Source organism: Oncorhynchus kisutch, linkage group LG18, assembly GCF_002021735.2.
Source record: "Oncorhynchus kisutch isolate 150728-3 linkage group LG18, Okis_V2, whole genome shotgun sequence".
Classification (NCBI taxonomy): domain Eukaryota; kingdom Metazoa; phylum Chordata; class Actinopteri; order Salmoniformes; family Salmonidae; genus Oncorhynchus; species Oncorhynchus kisutch.
The window spans coordinates 47,877,567-47,898,021 of NC_034191.2; the positions used below are offsets into that span (position 1 = coordinate 47,877,567).

The following is a 20,455-nucleotide window of genomic DNA, read 5'->3' on the forward strand; positions in this document are numbered from 1 at the left end:
ATGTCAGTCTTAAAATCAGGAGTAATCTTGTTTGCAAAACCCATAGGTCGTGGCAGCATCCTTCCTTCTTTGGTTAGGATAGGAAGATGGTAATTCCTCTGATTCCCTCAGGCTGAGGTTGTCTGAGCTACTGCTAATAGCGGCACAGGGCTTTAACTATGATTTGTCAGGTCTGTCTATGTGTTACTGTGTCCCTGTCAGGAAGGACTCCAGTACATCTATACTTCCTAACCACCTCCCAATGTCATTATCACTACAGTCTGATAAGGGCCAGATAAGAGCTTGCTACTGTGGAGGAGAATGTGATAAGTGCGTGGCTGGAGCCACTCATCCTCCCCCTGCAGGTGGACCAATGTTTAGATTTTTAATACATTCTAGGGCTGCAAGATGCGAATCTAATGATGATTTGAAAGAAGTTGCATGAAAGGCATGAGCTCTGTTTGGTTTCTTGCACTGGCTGCACACACTTCAGTCTCATTCACAATTTGACAAGCACTTGATAATGCCTCGAATTTCCCGGAGGCGTCGCCTTTGTGCGGCCATAACACCCCTAAAAAAATACAATGAGCGCGAATGTTCTAAAATGCAAACAATTAGCGGGAAAACACCCTTCTCAAAAGTGACAGCAAATGCAATTACGCATGTAATGCTTTATTATAAAATATGCATATTTATGGTGAAAATTCTTCCCCAAACTTGAAACCTAACTCAGTCTACACTCCTTGTAAAGAGGATTCATTTGGGAAGGCAGGGTAGCCTAGTGGTTAGAGCGTTGGACTCGTAACCGAAAGATTGTTCAAATCCCAGAGCTGACAAGGTACAAATCTGTCGTTCTGCCCCTGAACAGGCAGTTAACCTACTGTTCCGTCATTGAAAATAAGAATTTGTTCTTAACTGACTTGCCTAGTTAAATAAAAAGGTTTAAAAAAAATTTAAATCATCATTAGTCATTTAGGTCAACATTGGATCATTCAGAGATCCTCACTGAACTTCTGGAGAGAGTTTGCTGCACTGAAAGTAAAGGGGCTGAATAATTTTGCACGCCCAATTTTTCAGTTTTTGATTTGTTAAAAAAGTTTGAAATATCCAATAAATGTCGTTCCACTTCATGATTGTGTCCCACTTGTTGTTGATTCTTCACAAAAAAATACAGTTTTATATCTTTATGTTTGAAGCCTGAAATGTGGCAAAAGGTCGCAAAGTTCAATCGGGCCGAATACTTTCGCAAGGGACTGTATAATGTTAGCTTTGGGCAACAGGGTTAAGCTAAATATTTTCAACAGGCAAACAACAAGTGGCTACCTAGCTAATGTTAGCTTTGGGCAACAGGGTTAAGCTAATTATTTTCAATAGGCAAACAAGTGGCTACCTAGCTAGCCACTTGTTTGCCTATTGAAAATAATTAGCTTAACCCTGTTGCCCAAAGCTAACGTTCTAAGTAGCCAGCTAGCTTCACCTGCCGAGGATTCCTAAATCATTGCTAAGAATAATGACTACAGTTTCTACTGGTCATTGTTTTCAGGCTGGTTGTATTGGTGCTAGCTAGGTACCAAGCTAAAGCTAGCTAGCTACCCCAGAAGTTGCAGTCTAACAAATAAATGCTTTATTACTAACGCGGAATTGTAAACACATCGTTAGTGGCCGGTGTCTGCAGACTTTTTTGTACAGCTTTGACAGTGTTAGTGATCGTAGTGGTGGCGCTTGGCTTGCACGTGCAAATTCAGAACACACAACAAGCTATAAATTAACTGTTATTTGACATGTCAAATAGTGTTTTCTGACATGCATCTTTTTTGACACGCAAAGACCCAAACAGCGTTCCATAGTATGTCGTGAAGCTAATAGCAGTGACGCTATTACTGTGCAACTCCGGTAGGGCAACATCTGAAAAATAGCCCACTTGGTAGTGTGTACAGGTGCTCGACCAGTCGCTAAAGCTAACATCACCCACGACAGAGAACATTTGACTGTCAAGGAATTCCATTATCGTGACGTTAATGGATTTCGCCGTTGAGTTGTCTCACTGAATTCTTACTCTTTCAAATGACTGCTTGACTTGTTGACTGCTCGAGCCACACAGCAGACATTGTGGGCTAGGTTAGGAATGCTGTGTTGCACGTGTAGGGAAAACATTTACGTGGCGTCATTACGTCATGTACACATGCTATTCAGGTATGCACGTCAGCTTTGACATCGGCTTTGCACATCGGCTTTAAACTAGACAATCGGGCCGATACCGATGTTGGCATTTTTAGCTAATATCATCCGATTCCGATAGGTTCAGCGATATATTGTGCATCCCTTTAAAAAAAAGTCATGCACGGTTTCTTGCCTTACTACACACAATCTGGGCATCATTCACAAGTGACAATATACAGTTGAAGTCGGAAGTTTACATACACCTTAGCCAAATTACATTTAAACTCAGTATCACAATTCCTGACATTGAATCCTAGTAAAAACTCCGTCTTAGGTCAGTATCCCCACTTTATTTTAAGAACGTGAAATGTCAGAATAGTTGAGAGAATGATTTATTTCAGTTTTTATTTATTTCATCACATTCCCAGTGGGTCAGAAGTTTACATACACTCAATTAGTATTTGGTAGCATTGCCTGTAAATTGTTTAACATGGGTCAAATGTTTTGGGTAGCCTTCCACAAGCTTCCCACAATAAGTTGGGTGAATTTTGGCCCATTCCTCCTGACAGAGCTGGTGTAACTGAGTCAGTTTTGTTGGCCTCCTTGCTCACACACTTTTTCAGTTCTGCCGACAAATGTCCAATAGGATTGAGGTCAGGGCTTTGTGATGGCCACTCCAATACCTTGAATTTGTTGTCCTTAAGCCATTTTGCCACAACTTTGGAAGTATGCTTGGGGTCATTGTCCATTTGGAAGACCCATTTGCTACCAAGCTTTAACTGATGTCTTGAGATGTTGCTTCAATGTATCCACATCATGTTCCTACCTCATGATGCCATCTATTTTGTGAAGTGCACCAGTCCCTCCTGCAGCAAAACACTCCCACAACATGCTGCCACCCCCGTGCTTCACGGTTGGGATGGTGTTCTTCGGCTTGCAAGCTTCCCCTTTTCTCCTCCAAGCATAACGATGGTCATTATGGCCAAACAGTTCTCTTTTTGTTTCATCAGACCAGAGGACATTTCTCCAAAAAGTAAAATCTTTGTCCCCATGTGCAAACCATAATCTGGCTTTTTTAATGGCTGTTCTTGAGCAGTGGCCTCTTCCTTGCTTAGCGGCCTTTCAGGTTGTCGATATAGGACTCGTTTTACTGTGGATATAGATACTTTTGTACCGGTTTCCCCCACCACCTTCACAAGGTCCTTTGCTGTTGTTCTGGGATTGATTTGCACTTATCGCACCAAAGTACGTTCCTCTCTAGGAGACAGAACGTGTCTCCTTCCTGAGCGGTATGCCGGCTGTGTGGTCCCATGGTGTTTATATCTGAGTAATATTGTTTGTACAGATTAATGTGTTACCTTCAGGCGTTCGGAAATTGCTCCCAAGGATGAACCAGACTTGTGGAGGTCTCCAATTTCTTGGCTGATTTCTTTTGATTTTCCAATGATGTCAAGCAAAGGGACACTGAGTTTGAAGGTAGGCCTTGAAATACATCCACAGGTACACCTCCAATTGACAGGAATGATGTCAATTAGCCTATCAGAAGCTTCTAAAGCCATGACATAATTTTGGGGAATTTTCCAAGCTGTTTAAAGGCACAGTCAACTTACTGTATGTAAACTTTTGACCCACTGGAATTGTGATACAGTGAATTCTAAGTGAAATAATCTGTCTGTAAACATGGTTGAAAAAATTACTTGTGTCATGCAAAGTAGATGTCATAACAAACTATAGTTTAGGCAAGTCAGTTAACAAGAAATTTGTGGAGTGGTTGAAAAAACGACTTTTATTGACTCCAACCCTAAGTGTATTTAAACTTCCGACTTTAACTGTAGGTATCATTCACAAGAGGTAGGCACATTGTAAACAATCAGACTATTCTTGATTTAATCTTGTCTTTACATATACTAAATAATATTTAGAACTGACGATTATCATGCACCTGTCTCGGAACAGGAGCAAAACATTTTTTAAAGTCATCTTTGTAATTAAAATAGCGAATTTCCACATTTCCAGTGATTACATTTTATGCCAGCCAGGCAGGCTATACTGCTGTTGTAAAGAGAAGCAATGTGCTTAATATTTGGAAAGTTGAGAAATAAATATAGTAGACCTAGCCTATAGAAAGCTAATGGGATCCTCTTTTTAATAGAGGCTATCAAAACTATTTTCCCCCTACAAAAGCATAGCCTATAGAAATGTTGAGCAACATGAGCTCTAAGTGTTTGATTTTCGAAAATATTTGCATTGATTGAGTGATTAAAGGGACAACAGAGTGGTGAGTTCCAGGCAGTTGGCACGTTTGGTAGGCTACTAATGACCATCAGCAGCATCAGAGTTTGGATAAGCCTAATTACCATGACTAAACGGTCACGTGGAATTTGATTACGGTCATTACTCATGACCTCAGTTGTGGCGGTAAAACAGTCATACTGATGCAGGTACCTTTTGCATATGGTCGCATGCGGTTGGACACATGGAGGAGAGAATCATTTTCGCAGTATCCTCAAAAGTGTATTTTTGACACAACTGCTGACAGCTACTGGGACATAAACACAAAAAATGCTGCTTGGAGACAAGTGTCCACGATAGTAGGATTGCCAGGTCAGTTTAGTAGTGAGCCTGTGCTAGATGTGGCTAGTTAGCGTTAGCTAGCTAACCTAGGCAATGAGGTGTGTGTGAAAGAAATAGTCAAATAAATTATGCTAGTTACTACCCCTGATAACTTTACCAAATAATCATGTGTGAAAGAGGGAGAGTGTGTATGCTATATAAATAGTAATAGAAATGGTAGATACTACTGTACCTCTGATAATTTGGTCAGATAACCGTGTGTGTGTCTATGCATACAGTAGGTGACATGTCCTTGATAGCTATCTAATAACTATAGTTATGCTAGGTAATGGTTTGGCTTATCATGTTCATGTCTATGTCGAAGAAGACTGTAGGAGGAAGTGGAGAGGACTCAGGGACAGGTATCAGAGAGAGAGAAGGGCAGAGAAAGAGAAGAAGAGGTCTGGGTCAGCAGCTTCAGGCCAGCAGCCTTGGAGCTTCTGCCACATTCTTTCTTTTCTGGATCCATTTATTGTGCCTAGGGCAACGAGTGACAATTTTACAGCCAGACCCTCTACTACGTCATCCACAAGTGTTGTCGCCACCGGTGCGTCAAGACCCTCAATGTCATCTACAAATGCGACCATCACCTCATCACGAGTATGACCACTACCGGTGCAGCCATGGAAGATGATGAAATGGAGGAAGCACCTCTGGCTCTAGGACCACCTGAGATTATTATGAACCTCACGGAAGTGACCACTGAGGACCTCGTTGAACAGGATGTGGCCGTGGAGAGAAACAGAGAGAGAAACAAAGAGGAACAACGTCACACCAGGCACCATCGGAGGTACCAGCCCCCAGGTCCACTCAACTCATTTCAGCAGAGGCTCCTCCAAGCCGTCGAGAGAGATGCAGCCCAACCTGATGCTCACAGGAAGGAGGAGGAAGAGACCCTCTTTGCCATGAGCCTGGTGCCAACACAGAAGAGGCTGCCTCAGCAAAGAAAAGGTTCAAATGTATCAGCTGCTTTTCGAAGCCGAGTTCAATGGTACGTTTTTTTTCTCTCCACATCACAGGTAGTGTCATAAGTGTGCGACAGTGAAGTAAAGTAGGTCTTTTTTACAGTATAGTCATGTAGGTTAATTGGTATTTCAGATCAAAGTATTAATATGAGGCAAATGTATAGTATAGCTGTTTCTGGGTTAGAAAATATCCTAAACAGTTTGCTGTCGAAATATCTGCCTGTCATATTCATCTTTTGATCTGAAATACAAATTCCATGAGTAAACAGCAAGTATTACCAACTTTACCACACTGTTCCTATATTTATGCCATTAACTACACTATGCAAGCAGTATTTAGTTAACATAAATCCCACCTTTTATGTTGTCATATTATGTTAAGCTTGTATGTGTTGTTTTTCTCTTCGCTTTCAGAAATGGAGTCAATTTAGCTGACCAGCTCACAGGAAGGACAGGAAGAGGAGAGGAGTTGTCTGGTTGTTGTTTTGACCTCCCTCATTGTACCTTTCTTTTCACACACGTCAGTTCCGTTTAAATTCAGTCAATTCATAAAGTAATTTGTTTATAAAGTCTTAGGATAGCATTCATTATTAGTGTTACATAGATTTCTAAATTGAAACTCATACTGAGTTTTCACAGATGCTCTTGGTTTCTTACGAGACTAAAGGTCAATATATTTCTTTAATTTAAAACCACTTGAAAACCAGGGTGTTGAAACATTTTGTGAAGTTATGTTCCATTGACTGGTCCGTGACGTCCAGGGGCCATTTGTTTGTTTAGCTGTGTTATGGCTACATATTATTCCCTTTTTTTCAGACACACACACACCTCAGATCTCCAGTGCCCTGCCCTCTCTCTCTTTATGGCCATGTCTGAAGTTCCCCTACTACGTCTACTCTTTATGAGTAGTCCCTGTATCGGTCTGCAGTTGTGCCAAAAATACATGCTCTTGCTGTTCTCTTACAGATTACAGGCTACACATTCATAAAAAAAAAATAATAATAATTTACACGCACGCACACATCTTTCAATAGTTTTATTTTTTTAAACATTTTTTACAACACACTGTTCTTGTCATGTTCTTTCCTGTACTTGAATACTTATTAATAAACTGACTGAAAACATTAATTTAATATCTAATTTAGACTTAATCTGCTTATTTCTTCCCAACACCTTTGCTGATCTAAGACAAGATGAGAGTAAAAATACATTCTCTTCCTAATTAGTTTTTTTTCCCACCTGTATTTTGTCAGGCCAGTGAACATGGTGGTAAACTGTACTATTTGTATGGACCCTAGGTTACCCTTTCCCTTTGTTATCATACTAACTGTATGTCGTATAACCTGAATTAGTGCTCCCGCTCACCTGATGTACCATGCCAGGTGTGTATAATACTGACGTTAATGTGAGAGGGAAGGGGTTAAGGTGTGGTCTTTACTCCCAAATTGAAAAATGCAATTTTATGGACAATGGTGAATGGTTCTTAAAATAACCTTTGTGTTATTGGGCTCTTAAATGTGCCGTTTCACTCCACGGCATACTGCCATGGGACTTCACCTGTTGGCGATGAGAAGTAGGTAGTCAGCTTCTCCCTCACCTGGAGTGCCTGTCTGGGGGTGTTGTTGGCACCTGCCCTGGTGACATCAGGAAGGTGACCATTTGGCATGCCCATCTCTATCCGGAGCGGCTCCTGGAATGTCCTCCACAGGTAGTTGTGGAGAACACATGTGGCCTTCACGCAGGCATCAGCATTTGAGGGGCTGAGACCAAGCACTCTCCGATACATTCTCCACCGGGCTGCCAGAATCCCAAAGGCGCATTCAACAACTAACCTTGCCCTGGACAGTCGTTTGTTAAAGATCCTTACAGGCTTAGGCAATGGCAGCTGGTGTCCAGCGTAGGGCCTCATGAGGTTGGGTCTTAAAGGGAAGGCCTCATCGCCGACAAAGACGTGGGGAACAGGTCCCAGGTCTTCAGCCCCAGGGAGTGATGCAGGTGGTGGAATATCCAGGGTGCCATCCTGAAGTGCCTGGCCAAAGGCAGAGTCCCGGAGGGTCCCGCCATCACTTCCCTTGCCGTAAGCACCAACATCGACAACACGGAAACAGTAGATGACATCTACTACAGCCAAGAGTACAACTGAATATGTACCCTTGTAGTTGTAGAATTGCAAACCTGAGCACAGTGGAGCCTGGATTACTACATGTTTCCCATCAATGGAGCCAAGACAGTTGGGGAAATTCCACCTCTCCAGGATCTCGGCAGCGATGGTCCTCCAGTCTTCCTCCTTGGGGACAGGCATGTATTCACCAACCAGACAGTCCCAAATGGCTTGTTCCACAGAGGGGACAATGCCTGCCACCGTGGACCGTCCAACTCGGAAGCTGAATCCTATGGTCCTGTAGGAGTCCCCTGTCACCAAGAATCTAAAATATAATTCAAAATAATGATCAATAGTGTATAACTTGAATTCCACCCACATATTATATCTACTCATATATATCTACTCATATACCTCATGACTGCTTATTATTCTTTACTAATTATATTGTAAAACTCATCAACCATCATTAATAATGCCTTGAAACAGTACAATTCAGTCTATGTCCCTTTTAGGTTCCAGGTAGTACCCCTTTTGGTTCCAAGTAGAACACTATTGGGTTCCATGTATTAAGTATTATACCTGGAACCAAAAATGGTTATCCTATGGGGAAAGCAGAAGGACACTTTTGGAACCTTTTTCTCTAAGAGTGTATGTGAGTCCAATAAGAATGTCATGAATGACTAACTGTCTTGAACAGCAATGGGTCCTGGAGAAGACTAGCCTACCTTCATCAGGGCAGAAGGCACCTTTCTTTTCATTTGGTAACATTGTATAATTCAAAAAGGACTATTAACTAGAGCCCTTTAGCTAGCTAGGTTGCACATAAAAACAATGTATCAAATATCAATCAATTATGGTATCAAAGGCTTTAAAAATGTACTAGAGTGTAGCTTACCGGAGACAAATCGCCAGGCGTTCAACTGGGCTGATGGACTCCCGGTAGTTGGTATCCGTCCGAGTGATCCTGGCTCCAACCATCTGGAGCAGGTGATCTAACTGGCTTTGGTCCAGACGAAAGTAACTTCGGTATTCCTCACCAAACAGTCGAAGCTCTTGAATTAGACGGTGGAACTCCCCTGCCTGCTTTCGGACTTTAACCATCTCTGGACCCACACAGACCTGCGCTTTCGGCTGGGCTGGTCCCGACCCAACAGCGCGATCAAGACCACCTTCCTCAACGTTGGTCTCAGTGTTGAAAGAGCCTACACTGCTATCTTGACTATTTATTATTGCATTTTGCTCCAAAACTGCATTTGAGGGAAATTATATTATAGGCTCTCACAATTAATTTGTGGATGTCATCGAATAAATAATATACTTGGCAAATAAATTTATAAAAAATGTAAAGAAATTATGCAATCAAACTGTTTTTATGTAATCCCACATTTTTACTGAATGTGCAAACAAAAAAAACTACATTCATATTTTGCTACTTTCTGTCAAATCTACGCACACAATTTGATGCATACGTTCGACCACACAGAACGCACTGCATCTGCAACTCAATGCTGCAAGTGAAATGCAGCGTTCAATTGGAAATTAATGTACTTCTGGTGTATCGAAATGCAATGACGCAGTCGGTGTGTTCGAAGCGTTACATGCTGACCGCGTGAGTGTTGCAAAATACATGTGCACATATAAGCATTGAACCCACACTGCTCACAAGCGTCTACATAGCCAGGTGCTAAAAAATAACTTGGTTATATTTGTGGCGCTTGACCCACTGCAAGTCCCCGCCTCTCCCATCTCCTCATTGTTTTTAGGAGCATATACCCACGTGGGTGATTGAAAGATGAACTGAGGTCCACACTCCAATGCAGTTGTTATTGGTTATGCAACTTAAAGTTGGTTGCCAACCGCCAAAGTCCAAAGAAGACAAAGCCAGAAGGAGGGGAGATTTTGCTAGAAACACTCTGTTTACTAATTAATCCACAGATTAAAAGGTTAGAGGACCTTGTGCATTTTAGGTAAAATAACAACCCAATGTTTATATCCCAGGACAAATTAGCTAGCATCAGAAAGCTAGCGAGCTACATTTCCATAAATGTTTAGCTTCATTGGGATAGGGGGCAGCATTTTCTCTTTTGTTTGAAAAGCATTCCCAGAGGAAAACTGCCTCCTACTCAGTCCCAGATGCTAATATATGCATATTATTAGTAGTATTGGATAGAAAACACTCTGAAGTTTCTAAAACTGTTTGAATGATGTCTGTGAGTATAACAGAACTCATATGGCAGGCAAAAACCTGAGAAAAATCCAAACAGTAAGTGGGAAATCTGAGGTTTGTAGTTTTTCAACTCAGCCCCTATTGAAGATAGTGGGATATTGGTTATGTTGCACTTCCTAAGGCTTCAAACTAGATTGTTTGATGCTTCTACTATGAAGCGGGGCTGAATGAGAGGGGAATGAGTTCGAGGTCTGCCAGCAGCCACAAGCTCAGTCCCACGCATTCACATGAGAGGTAGCTCCCGTTCCATTGCTTTTCTACAGACAATGGAATTCTCCGGTTGGAACATTAATGATAAAAACATCCTAAAGATTGATTCTATACATCGTTTGATATGTTTCTATGACCAGTAATATAACTTTTTGGAGTTTTCGTCCGACGTTTCTGCTGGAAGTTGCACGTGAGTTTCGATTTGTTTACCAAACGCCCTAACAAAAAGGAGGTATATGGACATAAATGATGAACTTTAGCGAACAAATCAAACATTTATTGTGGAACTGGGATTCTTGGGAGTGCATTCTGATGAAGATCATCAATGGTATGTGAATATTTATAATGCTATTTCTGACTAATGTTGACTGCGCAACATGGCGGATATTTATTTTGGCTGGTTTGGGCTCTGAGCTCCATACTCAGATTATTGCATGGTATGCTTTTTCCGTAAAGTGTTTTTGAAATCTGACACAGCGGTTGCATTAAGGAGAAGTTTATCTAAAGTTCCATGCATTACACTTGTATTTTCATTTATAATGAGTATTTCTGTAAATTGATGTGGCTCTCTGCAATATCACTGCATGTTTTGGAACTACTGAACATAACACGCCAATGTAAAATTAGATTTTTGGATATAAATATGCACTTTATCGAACAAAACATACATGTATTGTGTAACATGAAGTCCTATGAGTGTCATCTGGTTAGAGATTCATTTTATCTCCATTTGTGCTTTATGTGACTCCTCTCTTTGGCTGGAAAAATGGCTGGGTTTTTCTGTGACTTGGTGGTGACCTAACATAATCGTTTGTGGAGCTTTCGCTGTAAAGCATTTTTGAAATCAGACACTGTGGCTGGATTAACGAGAATGGTATCTTTAAAATGGTGCCCAATACTTGTATGTTTGATAAATTAGATTTATGAGATTTCTGTTGATTTTTATTTGGCGCCCTGCAATTTCATTGACTGCTAGCGGAACCCCGTTCCCAGACAGGTTAATGCTTTTCAACCTGTACCCAAATTAATGTAGTTGGTTCAGAGCTCGTTTTGATATTTCAACCTGCGTGTCCTGATCACGTCTGGTGTGGGCAAAATCAACATGCCTACGCGAGCGCTCTGGTCAGCATGTTAGGTGTAACATCAAAGTCTGGTACAATCATTGTGCTACATAATATGCATCTATGATGAGTTTTTGTACCCATTTCAAGATACTTGGTAGCAAAGATTAAACCACTGATTGCACGAGGGAATCAGGTGCTGGTGCATGCTGTATGACCTACTCTGAATAATGTTCCCTAATATATTCCTGTTCAAGAGAACACCAACAGAACGCTTGACACTTAATTCCTTTTTTAGTTCCAGATGGTCTACTCAATGGCTTCAGTTTAGAGAACTTGACGTGAGTTAAACATTGCGTCTGTGTGTCTTTGTTGAAGGAGAGATGCAATTTTTCCAAACAGCTAGAGCTGAAGAAACATATACATCCCTAATGGCACCCCATTCCATTTATAGTGCACTACTTTTGACCAAAACCCATAGAGCTCTGGTCAAAAGTAGAGCATTATGAAGGGAATAGGGTGCCATTTCAGGACTCATCCCGGTTTACTTTGGGCCATTGAAGTGTCACCGTTTGAAACAATGTCTGTCTCGTCCAAAGCACCCTGGTTTCCGTGGCAATGGTGATCAAAGTCACAACACGCTTTACTGAACCTGGGGCATAATCATATGAATGACCTTGTTTACAAGAGAGGCCCTTAAGAGGTAGCCTGGCTTTTAACTTATTACAATCAACTAGAGTGATTAGGCCTTGCCAAGTGGTGCTTGGAAATTGTGGGCTGGAGAGTGAATGTTTTGTCCACAAATGTTTATTCTCCAAATCACAAGTGGACTTCAATAGGGACAAGGAAAGACAATGACATCAGGCTGTGTATGTATCAAGCATCTCAGAGTAGGAGAGATTATTTCAGTTTTGCCTTTTAGATAACAATGAATAAGATTACATGAACATGGGACCTGATCCTAGATCAGCACTTCTACTCTGAGAAGCTTGATACATACAGATTCAGAAATATGAGACTAATTCCACATACCAGGTATCTTTAAGGTCAACAAGCCAATTGCATTGTGACTAGACAACTTCTCTTAATGACATGTCACACAGTTGTGGACATATTTAATCTCTCCCTATCCCAGTCTACTGTCCCCATATGCTTTAAGATGGGCACCATTGTTCCTGTACCCAAGAATGCAAAGGTAACTGAACTAAATGACTATCGCCCCTTAGCACTCACTTCTGTCATCATGAAGTGCTTTGAGAGACTAGTCAAGGATCATATCACCTCCACCTTGACCATCACACTAGACCCACTTCAATTTGCATACCACCCCAATAGGTCCACAGATGACGCAATCACCATCACACTGCCCTATCCCATCTGGACAGGAGGAATACCTATGTAAGAATGCTGTTCATTGAATGTTGAGCTATAGTCAACACCATAGTACCCTCCAAACACGAGGCCCTGGGTCTGAACCCCACCCTGTGTAATTGGGTCTTGGACTTCCGGACTGGCCATTCCCAGGTTGTGGTAGAAACAACTTCTCCAGTTCGCTGATCCTCAACACTGGGGCCCCACAAGGGTGTGTGCTCAGTCCCCTCTTGTACGAGACAGCCTACAGAGACAGCCTACAGGGAGGTGGTGAGGCCTCGGAATGTGGTGTCAGGAAATAACCTCTCAATCAACACATACAGCACCCGATGTCACAGGAAGGCCAAAATGATCAAGGACAACAACCACCCGAGCCACCGCCTGTTCACCCCGCTACCATCCAGAAGGTGAGGTCAGTACAGGTGCATCAAAGCTGGGATCGAGAGACGGAAAAACAGCTTCTATCTCAAGGACATTAGATTGCTATTTTACAATCACTAGCACAGAGAGGCTGCTACCTATATAGACTAGAAGCCATTGGCCACTTTAAAAAAAGGAACACTAGTCACTTTATTAATGTTACTTTAAATAGGTTTATATACCTTGCATTACTCATTTCACATACTGTATTCTATAATATCTATTGCATCTTAGCCTATGCTGTCCTAAATTGCTCATCCATATATTTATATATTGTTAATCCATTCCTTTACTTAGATTTTGGTGTATTAGGTATTTGTTGTTAAATTGTTAGATATTGTTTTTTATTTTTTATTTCACCTTTATTTAACCAGGTAGGCTAGTTGAGAACAAGTTCTCATTTGCAACTGCGACCTGGCCAAAATAAAGCATAGCAGTGTGAACAGACAACAGAGTTACACATGGAGTAAACAATTAACAAGTCAATAACACAGTAGAAAAAAAGTCTATATACATTGTGTGCAAAAGGCATGAGGAGGTAGGCGAATAATTACAATTTTGCAGATTAACACTGGAGTGATAAATGATCAGATGGTCATGTACAGGTAGATATTGGTGTGCAAAAGAGCAGGAAAGTAAATAAATATAAACAATATGGGGAAGAGGTAGGTAAAATTGGGTGGGCTATTTACCGATAGACTATGTACAGCTGCAGCGATCGGTTAGCTGCTCAGATAGCAGATGTTTGAAGTTGGTGAGGGAGATAGGTCTCCAACTTCAGCGATTTTTGCAATTCGTTCCAGTCACAGGCAGCCAAATTAGGTGTCATCTTTAGGGATGATCAGTGAGATGTTTTTGATAATCATGGATTTAATCGGTGGTGACCATGTTACCTAGCCTCAGTGCAGTGGGCAGCTGGGAGGAGGTGCTCTTGTTCTCCATGGACTTCAGTGTCCCAGAACTTTTTGGAGTTAGAGCTACAGGATGCAAATTTCTGCCTGAAGAAGCTGGCCTTTGCTTTCCTGACTGACTGCGTGTATTGGTTCCTGACTTCCCTGAACAGTTGCATATCGCGGGGACTATTCGATGCTATTGCAGTCCGCCACAGGATGTTTTTGTGCTGGTCGAGGGCAGTCAGGTCTGGAGTGAACCAAGGGCTATATCTGTTCTTAGTTCTTCATTTTTTGAACGGAGCATGCTTATCTAAAATGGTGAGGAAGTTACTTTTAAAGAATGACCAGGCATCCTCAACTGACGGGATGAGCTCAATATCCTTCCAGGATACCCAGGCCAGGTCGATTAGAAAGGCCTGCTCACAGAAGTGTTTTAGGGAGCGTTTGACAGTGATGCGGGGTGGTCGTTTGACTGCGGATCCGTAGCGGATGCAGTGATCGCTGAGATCCTGGTTGAAGGCGGAGGTGTATTTGGAGGGCCAGTTGGTCAGGATGACGTCTATGAGGGTGCCCTTGTTTACAGATTTAGGGTTGTACCTGGTGGGTTCCTTGATGATTTGTGTGAGATTGAGGGCATCTAGCTTAGATCTGCACAAGCATTTCACTACACTCGCTATAACATCTGCTAAAACAAGCCTGCTAAACACGTGTATGACAGGATGGCTCACATGTTACGTGCTCCTAACCAACTGATATTATGTTCGTTTGTTTGCAACTTATTTTGTACATAATGTTGCTGCTACTGTCTCTTATCACCGAAAATAACTTCTGGACATCAGAACAGCGATTACGCACCTCAAACTGGAAGCTTTTTCCCTTAACGAATCCAACGTGAGGATATACTGCTTTCTCGGGAACAGGCCCAAATCTCCGTCATTTGCGTGAAGAAAAGGCAGAGAAAAAGGGGGCCTAGGTCGGGCTGCCTTCTGAGAATTTGTAGACGAGTGAGTAAACCCCCACTGCCATCCGTTCTCTTGGCCAACGTGCAATGGAAAATAAAAAGATTATCCTACCAACGGGACATTAAAAACTGTAATATCTTATGATTCACCGAGTTGTGGCTGATCGACAAAAAGGATAATATAGAGCTGGCAGGATTTTTTTGCACTGGCAGGACAGAGAAGCTGTGTCTGGTTGACAAGGGGTGGGGGTGTGTGCATTTGTCAATAACAGCTGGTGCGCAATGTCTAATATTAAAGACGTCTCGAGGTATTGCTCACCTGAGGCAGATTACCTTATGATAAGCTGTAGACTGCACTACTTACCAAGAGAGTTCTCATCTATATTATTCCTAGCCGTGTATTTATCACCAGAAACCGATGCTGGCACTAAGACCGCACTCAACCAACTGTGTAAGGCTATTAGCAAACAAGAATATGCTTATCCAGAAGCAGCGCTCCTAGTAGCCAGGGACTTTAATGCAGGCAAACAAATAAATTACGCCTCATTTCTACCAGCATGTCACGTGTAACAAGAGAAAAAAATAATAACCTCACCCGCTCTCCATTTGGCAAAACTGACCATAACTCTATTCTCCTGATTCTTGCTTACAAGCAAAAACTAAAGCAGGAAGTACCAGTGACTCGCTCAATTCGGAAGTGGTCAGTTGACGAGGATGCTACGCTACAGGACTGTTTTGCTAGCACAGACTGGAAAATGTTCCAGGATTCATCCAATGGCATTGAGTATACCACCTCAGTGCATCGACGACGTCGTCCCCACAGTGACCGTACGTACATATCCCAACCAGAAGCCGTGGACTACAGGCAATATCTGCATCAAGCTAAAGGCTAGAGCTGCAGCTTTCAAGGAGCGGGACACTAATCCGGACGCTTATAAGAAATCCCGCCATGCCCTCAGACGACCATCAAACAAGCAAAGTGTCAATACAGGATTAAGATTGAATCCTACTACATTGGCTCTGACGCTTGTCGGATGTGGCAGGGCATGAAAACTATTACGGAGTGCAAAAGAAAACCCAAACGCGAGCCTAACAGACGAGCTAAATGCCTTTTATGCTCACTTTGAGGCAAGCAACACTGAAGCATGCATGAGAGCACTAGAGCGGTTCTGGACGACTGTGTGATAACGCTCTCGGTAGCCAATGTAAGCAAGACCTTTAAACAGGTCAACATTCACAAAGCCGCGGGCCAGACGGATTACCAGAACTTGTACTTAAAGCATGCGCGGACAAACTGTCAACCGTCTTTACTGAAATTTTCAACCTCCCTGACCGAGTCTGTAATACCTACATGTTTCAAGCAGATAATCATAGTCCCTGTGCCCAAGGAAGCGAAGGTAACCTGCCTAAATGATTACCGCCCCGTAGCACTCACTTCGGTAGCCATGAAGTGCTTTGAAAGGCTGGTCATGGCTCACATCAACAGCATCTTCCCGGACACCCTAGACCCACTCCAATTTGCATACCTCCGCAACAGATCCACAGATGACGCAATGTCAACCGCACTCCACACTGCCCTTTCCCACCTGGACAAAAGGAACACCTATTTGAGAATATGGTTCATTGACTACAGCGCAGCATTCAACACCATAGTGCCCACGAAGCTCATCACTAAGCTAAGGACCCTGGAACAAAACACCTCCCTCTGCAACTGGATCCTGGACTTCCTGACGGGCCACCCCCAGGTGGTAAGGGTAGGCAGCATCAGGTCTGCCACGCTGATCCTCAACACTGGGGCCCCTCAGGGGTGTGTACTTAGTCCCCTCCTGTACTCCTGCTTCACAACTCCATCATTAAGTTTGCTGATGACACAACAGTGGTAGGCCTGATCACTGACAATGACGAGACAGCGTATAGGGAGGAGGTCAGAGACCTGGCAGTGCGGTGCCAGGATAACAACCTCTCCCTCAATGTGAGCAAGACAAAGGAGCTGATTGTGGATGACAGGAAAATATGGGCTAAACAGGCACTCATTAACATCGACGGGGCTGTTGTGGAGCGGGTCAAGAGTTAAGTTCCTTGGTGTCCACATCAACAAATTATCATCATGGTCCAAACACACCAAGACAGTTGTGAAGAGGGCACGACAACACCTTATCCCCCTCAGGAGACTGAAAAGACTTGGCATGGGTCCCCAGATCCTCAAAAAGTTATGCAGCTGCACCAGAGAGCATCCTGACCCGTTGCATCATCGCCTGGTATGGCAACTGCTTGGCATCTGACCGTAAATCAGTACAGAGGGTAGTGCGTATGACCCAGCACATAACTGGGGCCAAGCTTCCTGCCATCTAGGACCTAAATACAGGTAACGAGTGGAGGAGAGAGGAGCCTCTAAAGAAGAAGTTACACATCTGTGAGAGTCAGAAATCTTGCTTGTTTGTTGGTGACCAAATACTTATTTTCCACCATAATTAGCAAATAAATTCATAAAAAATCCTACAATGTGATTTTCTGGATTTTTTCCCCCTCATTTTGTCTGTCATAGTTGAAGTGTACCTATGATGAAAGTTACAGGCCTCTCATCTTTTTAAGTGGGAGAACTTGCACAATTAGTGGCTGACTAAATACTTTTTTGCCCCACTGTATTTACATTCACCCCCCCCCCCACCCTCCATTTGTTTTGTACACTTCTGCTTCTCGCAGTTTATCTATACATAGTCACTTCACCCCTACCTACATGTACAAATTACCTCGACTAAGCTTTACCCCTGCACATTGACGCGGTACCCCCTGTATGAAGCCTCGTTATTTTATTGTGTTAAACAAAAGTTACAAATTATTTGGTAAATATTTTCTTAACTCTTTCTTGAACTGCACTGTTGGTTAAGGGCTTCGGCGCATGTGACAAATAGTTTGATTTGAATCCAATTTGATACGAGGCGAACAACTAGGTCAAGCTGCCCCATAAAAAAAACCTTGATGTAGTTAAATATTACTTTCTTAGAATGCGTCCAAAAGGGCACCCTATTCCCGCTATAGTGCACTTAGTTGTGTGCTATGTAGGGAATAGGATGCCATTTGAGATGCACTCTTAGTAAATCTAGACCCTTGCTGAGTAATAGTTAATTTTTTCCCACTGTTGATCAAAGTACATAGAACACACAACCATGGGAAACGGCTTATGCACCCCGAGGCAGGAGACTAATAACCATTATGATAATATGATCATAGTAATAATATAAATATTACATAGCAAAGAACAGAAATTACAGCAATCACAATGAAAGGAAATCAATGTGGAGCCAAATTGGGGCACTGGAAAGGCCTATACTAGGCATATCTTCAGGGATCTGATTTTCAGCCTGACAGTCTGAGGACAGACGCTGGGAGACGAGAAGCAAGTACAGGGAGTGAATATTTAATAAATAACAGACATGAAACAAAACACGGACAGGTGAGTCCAATGAAGCACGTAATGATGGTGACAGGTTTGCGTGATGTGGGACAGCCTGGCACCCTCGAACGCCGGAGAGGGGGATGTGGGACCAGGCATGACACAATCAGCCTACCAGAGATTTGAATAAGGGAAATGGATACCCTTAATAGTGATACAGTAGATAGCAATTGAGCCTGGCGGCGAGGTTGTTACCACAGTAACATAACCTTAAGAAATATATGTTAAGTCTATGAAGTAGCAATAGAGGTGGATGAGGAGCAAGTGAGAGGATGTCTCCATTTCCTGCTTAAGGCTTGGTCATCTCGCTCGGTGGCCTCCTTTGCCGCCTTCTGCACTCTTTTCCTCGCGGAGCAGCACTGGGGGGAAAAAGGTTTCTGTGAAGTCATCACCTTCTCTAATCTACGTTTAGTCAAGTCACCAAAATATATGCATACAAGGACTGGGAGAAGCTGGTAAAAAAAAACAGGAAGGAGGTAAGTGGCGAAGACTGCTACAGTGTGAAGGCCTGTGATACGTCATAACAGCTGATTGGTTAGAAATTGAATAAATGGATCGGAGGGATTTTCCCCACTTCTAAGGAACAAGACGTAAGTCAAGGCGACTCAAACATATAATAACAAGAAATCCTCCATGACTGAGATTCCCCCTTCTTGCACATGCAATCTATCAGTGAGAGCTGTCAACCATTCAAAATGAAATATGGCACTGTGTTGCAATTTTAAAATATCACAAATTATCTAAAATAGCAGTTCCAGTTGACAGGTGACTCAAGAGTAGGCATTTACAACTTCAGGCCACCAGTGGCAGAGCTTCAACTACTGTACAAATCCTTCATGTTCCATGAAATAACTTAATACTGCATGATGAAAGGAGCAATGAAGGTTTCCCAGTAAGCTTTCTAATTCTTCAGACATGGGAATCAAGTAGGGCTAACATCTGCACTGTGTCCACTTAAACGATTGTTCTGGTCAAAATCTTTGTACCTGCTCTGAAAACAAGTCTGCACTAGAGTCAATTAAAAAAGGGCCCCTAGGGCAAGTTCCTCAGTTTTGAAATAACTGCAGTCAATACCCATTATATTTCATAAGAGTTTTACCTCCTAGGCCTGTAGGACCTGCACAGCATGACCCCTAATTATAGAACTTGGGACACACATTGTACAGTAAGCTATAAGACTACGCTTATAGCAAAGCCAAGTCTAACAGCTGCTCAGTTAAGAGTGGTTATTGCAGTAGTAGTGAAATCTACAAATAATATAACATGAAGAGTATCGTCCAATTCTATAAAAAGCTTTTTGTAGGCTTGATCCACAAGACAAGCCCAAAACTCTTGAAAGCCTCAATTCAAGTGTTGTAGATAAAAAGTGTTTCATTAGCAGAGACAATTTTAGGCCTTTCAATTGTGTGGCATACAAGTATGGACCACAGATTACACTGACATACAGTGCACACGGAAAGTATTCAGACCGCTTGACTTTTTCCACATTGTTACTTTACAGCCTTGTTTTTTCCCCCTCATCAATTCCATACTCCCATACGGGAGTTGCAGCGATGGGACAAGACTGTAACTACCAATTGGATACTTCGAAATTGGGTTGGGAAAAAAGGGTAAAATAAGTTTTAAAAAGTATTAAAACTGAAATATCACATTTTACATGAAGTATTCAGACCTTTTACCAAGTACTTTGTTGAAGCACATTTGTCAGCGATTACAGCCTCGAGTCTTCTTGGGTATGACGCTACAAGCTTGGCACACATGTTTTTGTGGAGTTCCTCATTGTTCTCCACAAATCCTCTCAAGCTCTGTCAGGTTGGGTGGGGAGCGTCACTGCACAGCTATTTTCAGGTCTCTCCAGAGATGTTCGATCGGGTTCAAGTCTGTGCTCTGGCTGTGCCACTCAAGGACATTCAGAGAATTGTCCTGCTCCCAGTCCCTGCCGCTGAAAAACATCCCCACAGCACGATGCTGCCAACACCATGCTTCAACGTAGACGGTGCCAGGTTTCCTACAGACGTGATGCTTGATATTCAGGCC

The 20,455-nt window shown here is 42.5% G+C and overlaps 2 protein-coding genes and 1 long non-coding RNA gene across 5 annotated transcripts in view; 1 reads left to right on the plus strand and 2 right to left on the minus strand.

Annotated features, from left to right (window-relative positions):
• LOC109908810 (anion exchange protein 2) overlaps positions 1–20,455 on the minus strand; it is a 108,503-nt gene that overhangs the window by 56,289 nt on the left and 31,759 nt on the right. The gene's annotated exons all lie outside the window — the stretch shown is intronic.
• On the plus strand, positions 4,525–6,703 carry LOC109908812 (uncharacterized). 2 transcript variants are annotated; one of them, XR_002257705.2, is made up of 3 exons: positions 4,525–4,743; positions 5,078–5,743; positions 6,132–6,703. It is a non-coding gene; the product is annotated as an uncharacterized LOC109908812 (long non-coding RNA). The 2 variants fall into 2 exon arrangements; XR_002257704.2 differs by having other exon boundaries at positions 4,526–4,743; positions 5,081–5,743.
• Positions 6,757–8,964, minus strand: LOC109908811 (protein ALP1-like). Its single transcript, XM_020507523.2, has 2 exons — positions 8,717–8,964; positions 6,757–8,143 (listed from the first exon to the last, which is right to left on the minus strand). Exons 1-2 carry the CDS (start codon positions 8,920–8,922, stop codon positions 7,243–7,245), a joined length of 1,107 nt encoding a protein of 368 aa, XP_020363112.2. The 5' UTR covers positions 8,923–8,964; the 3' UTR covers positions 6,757–7,242.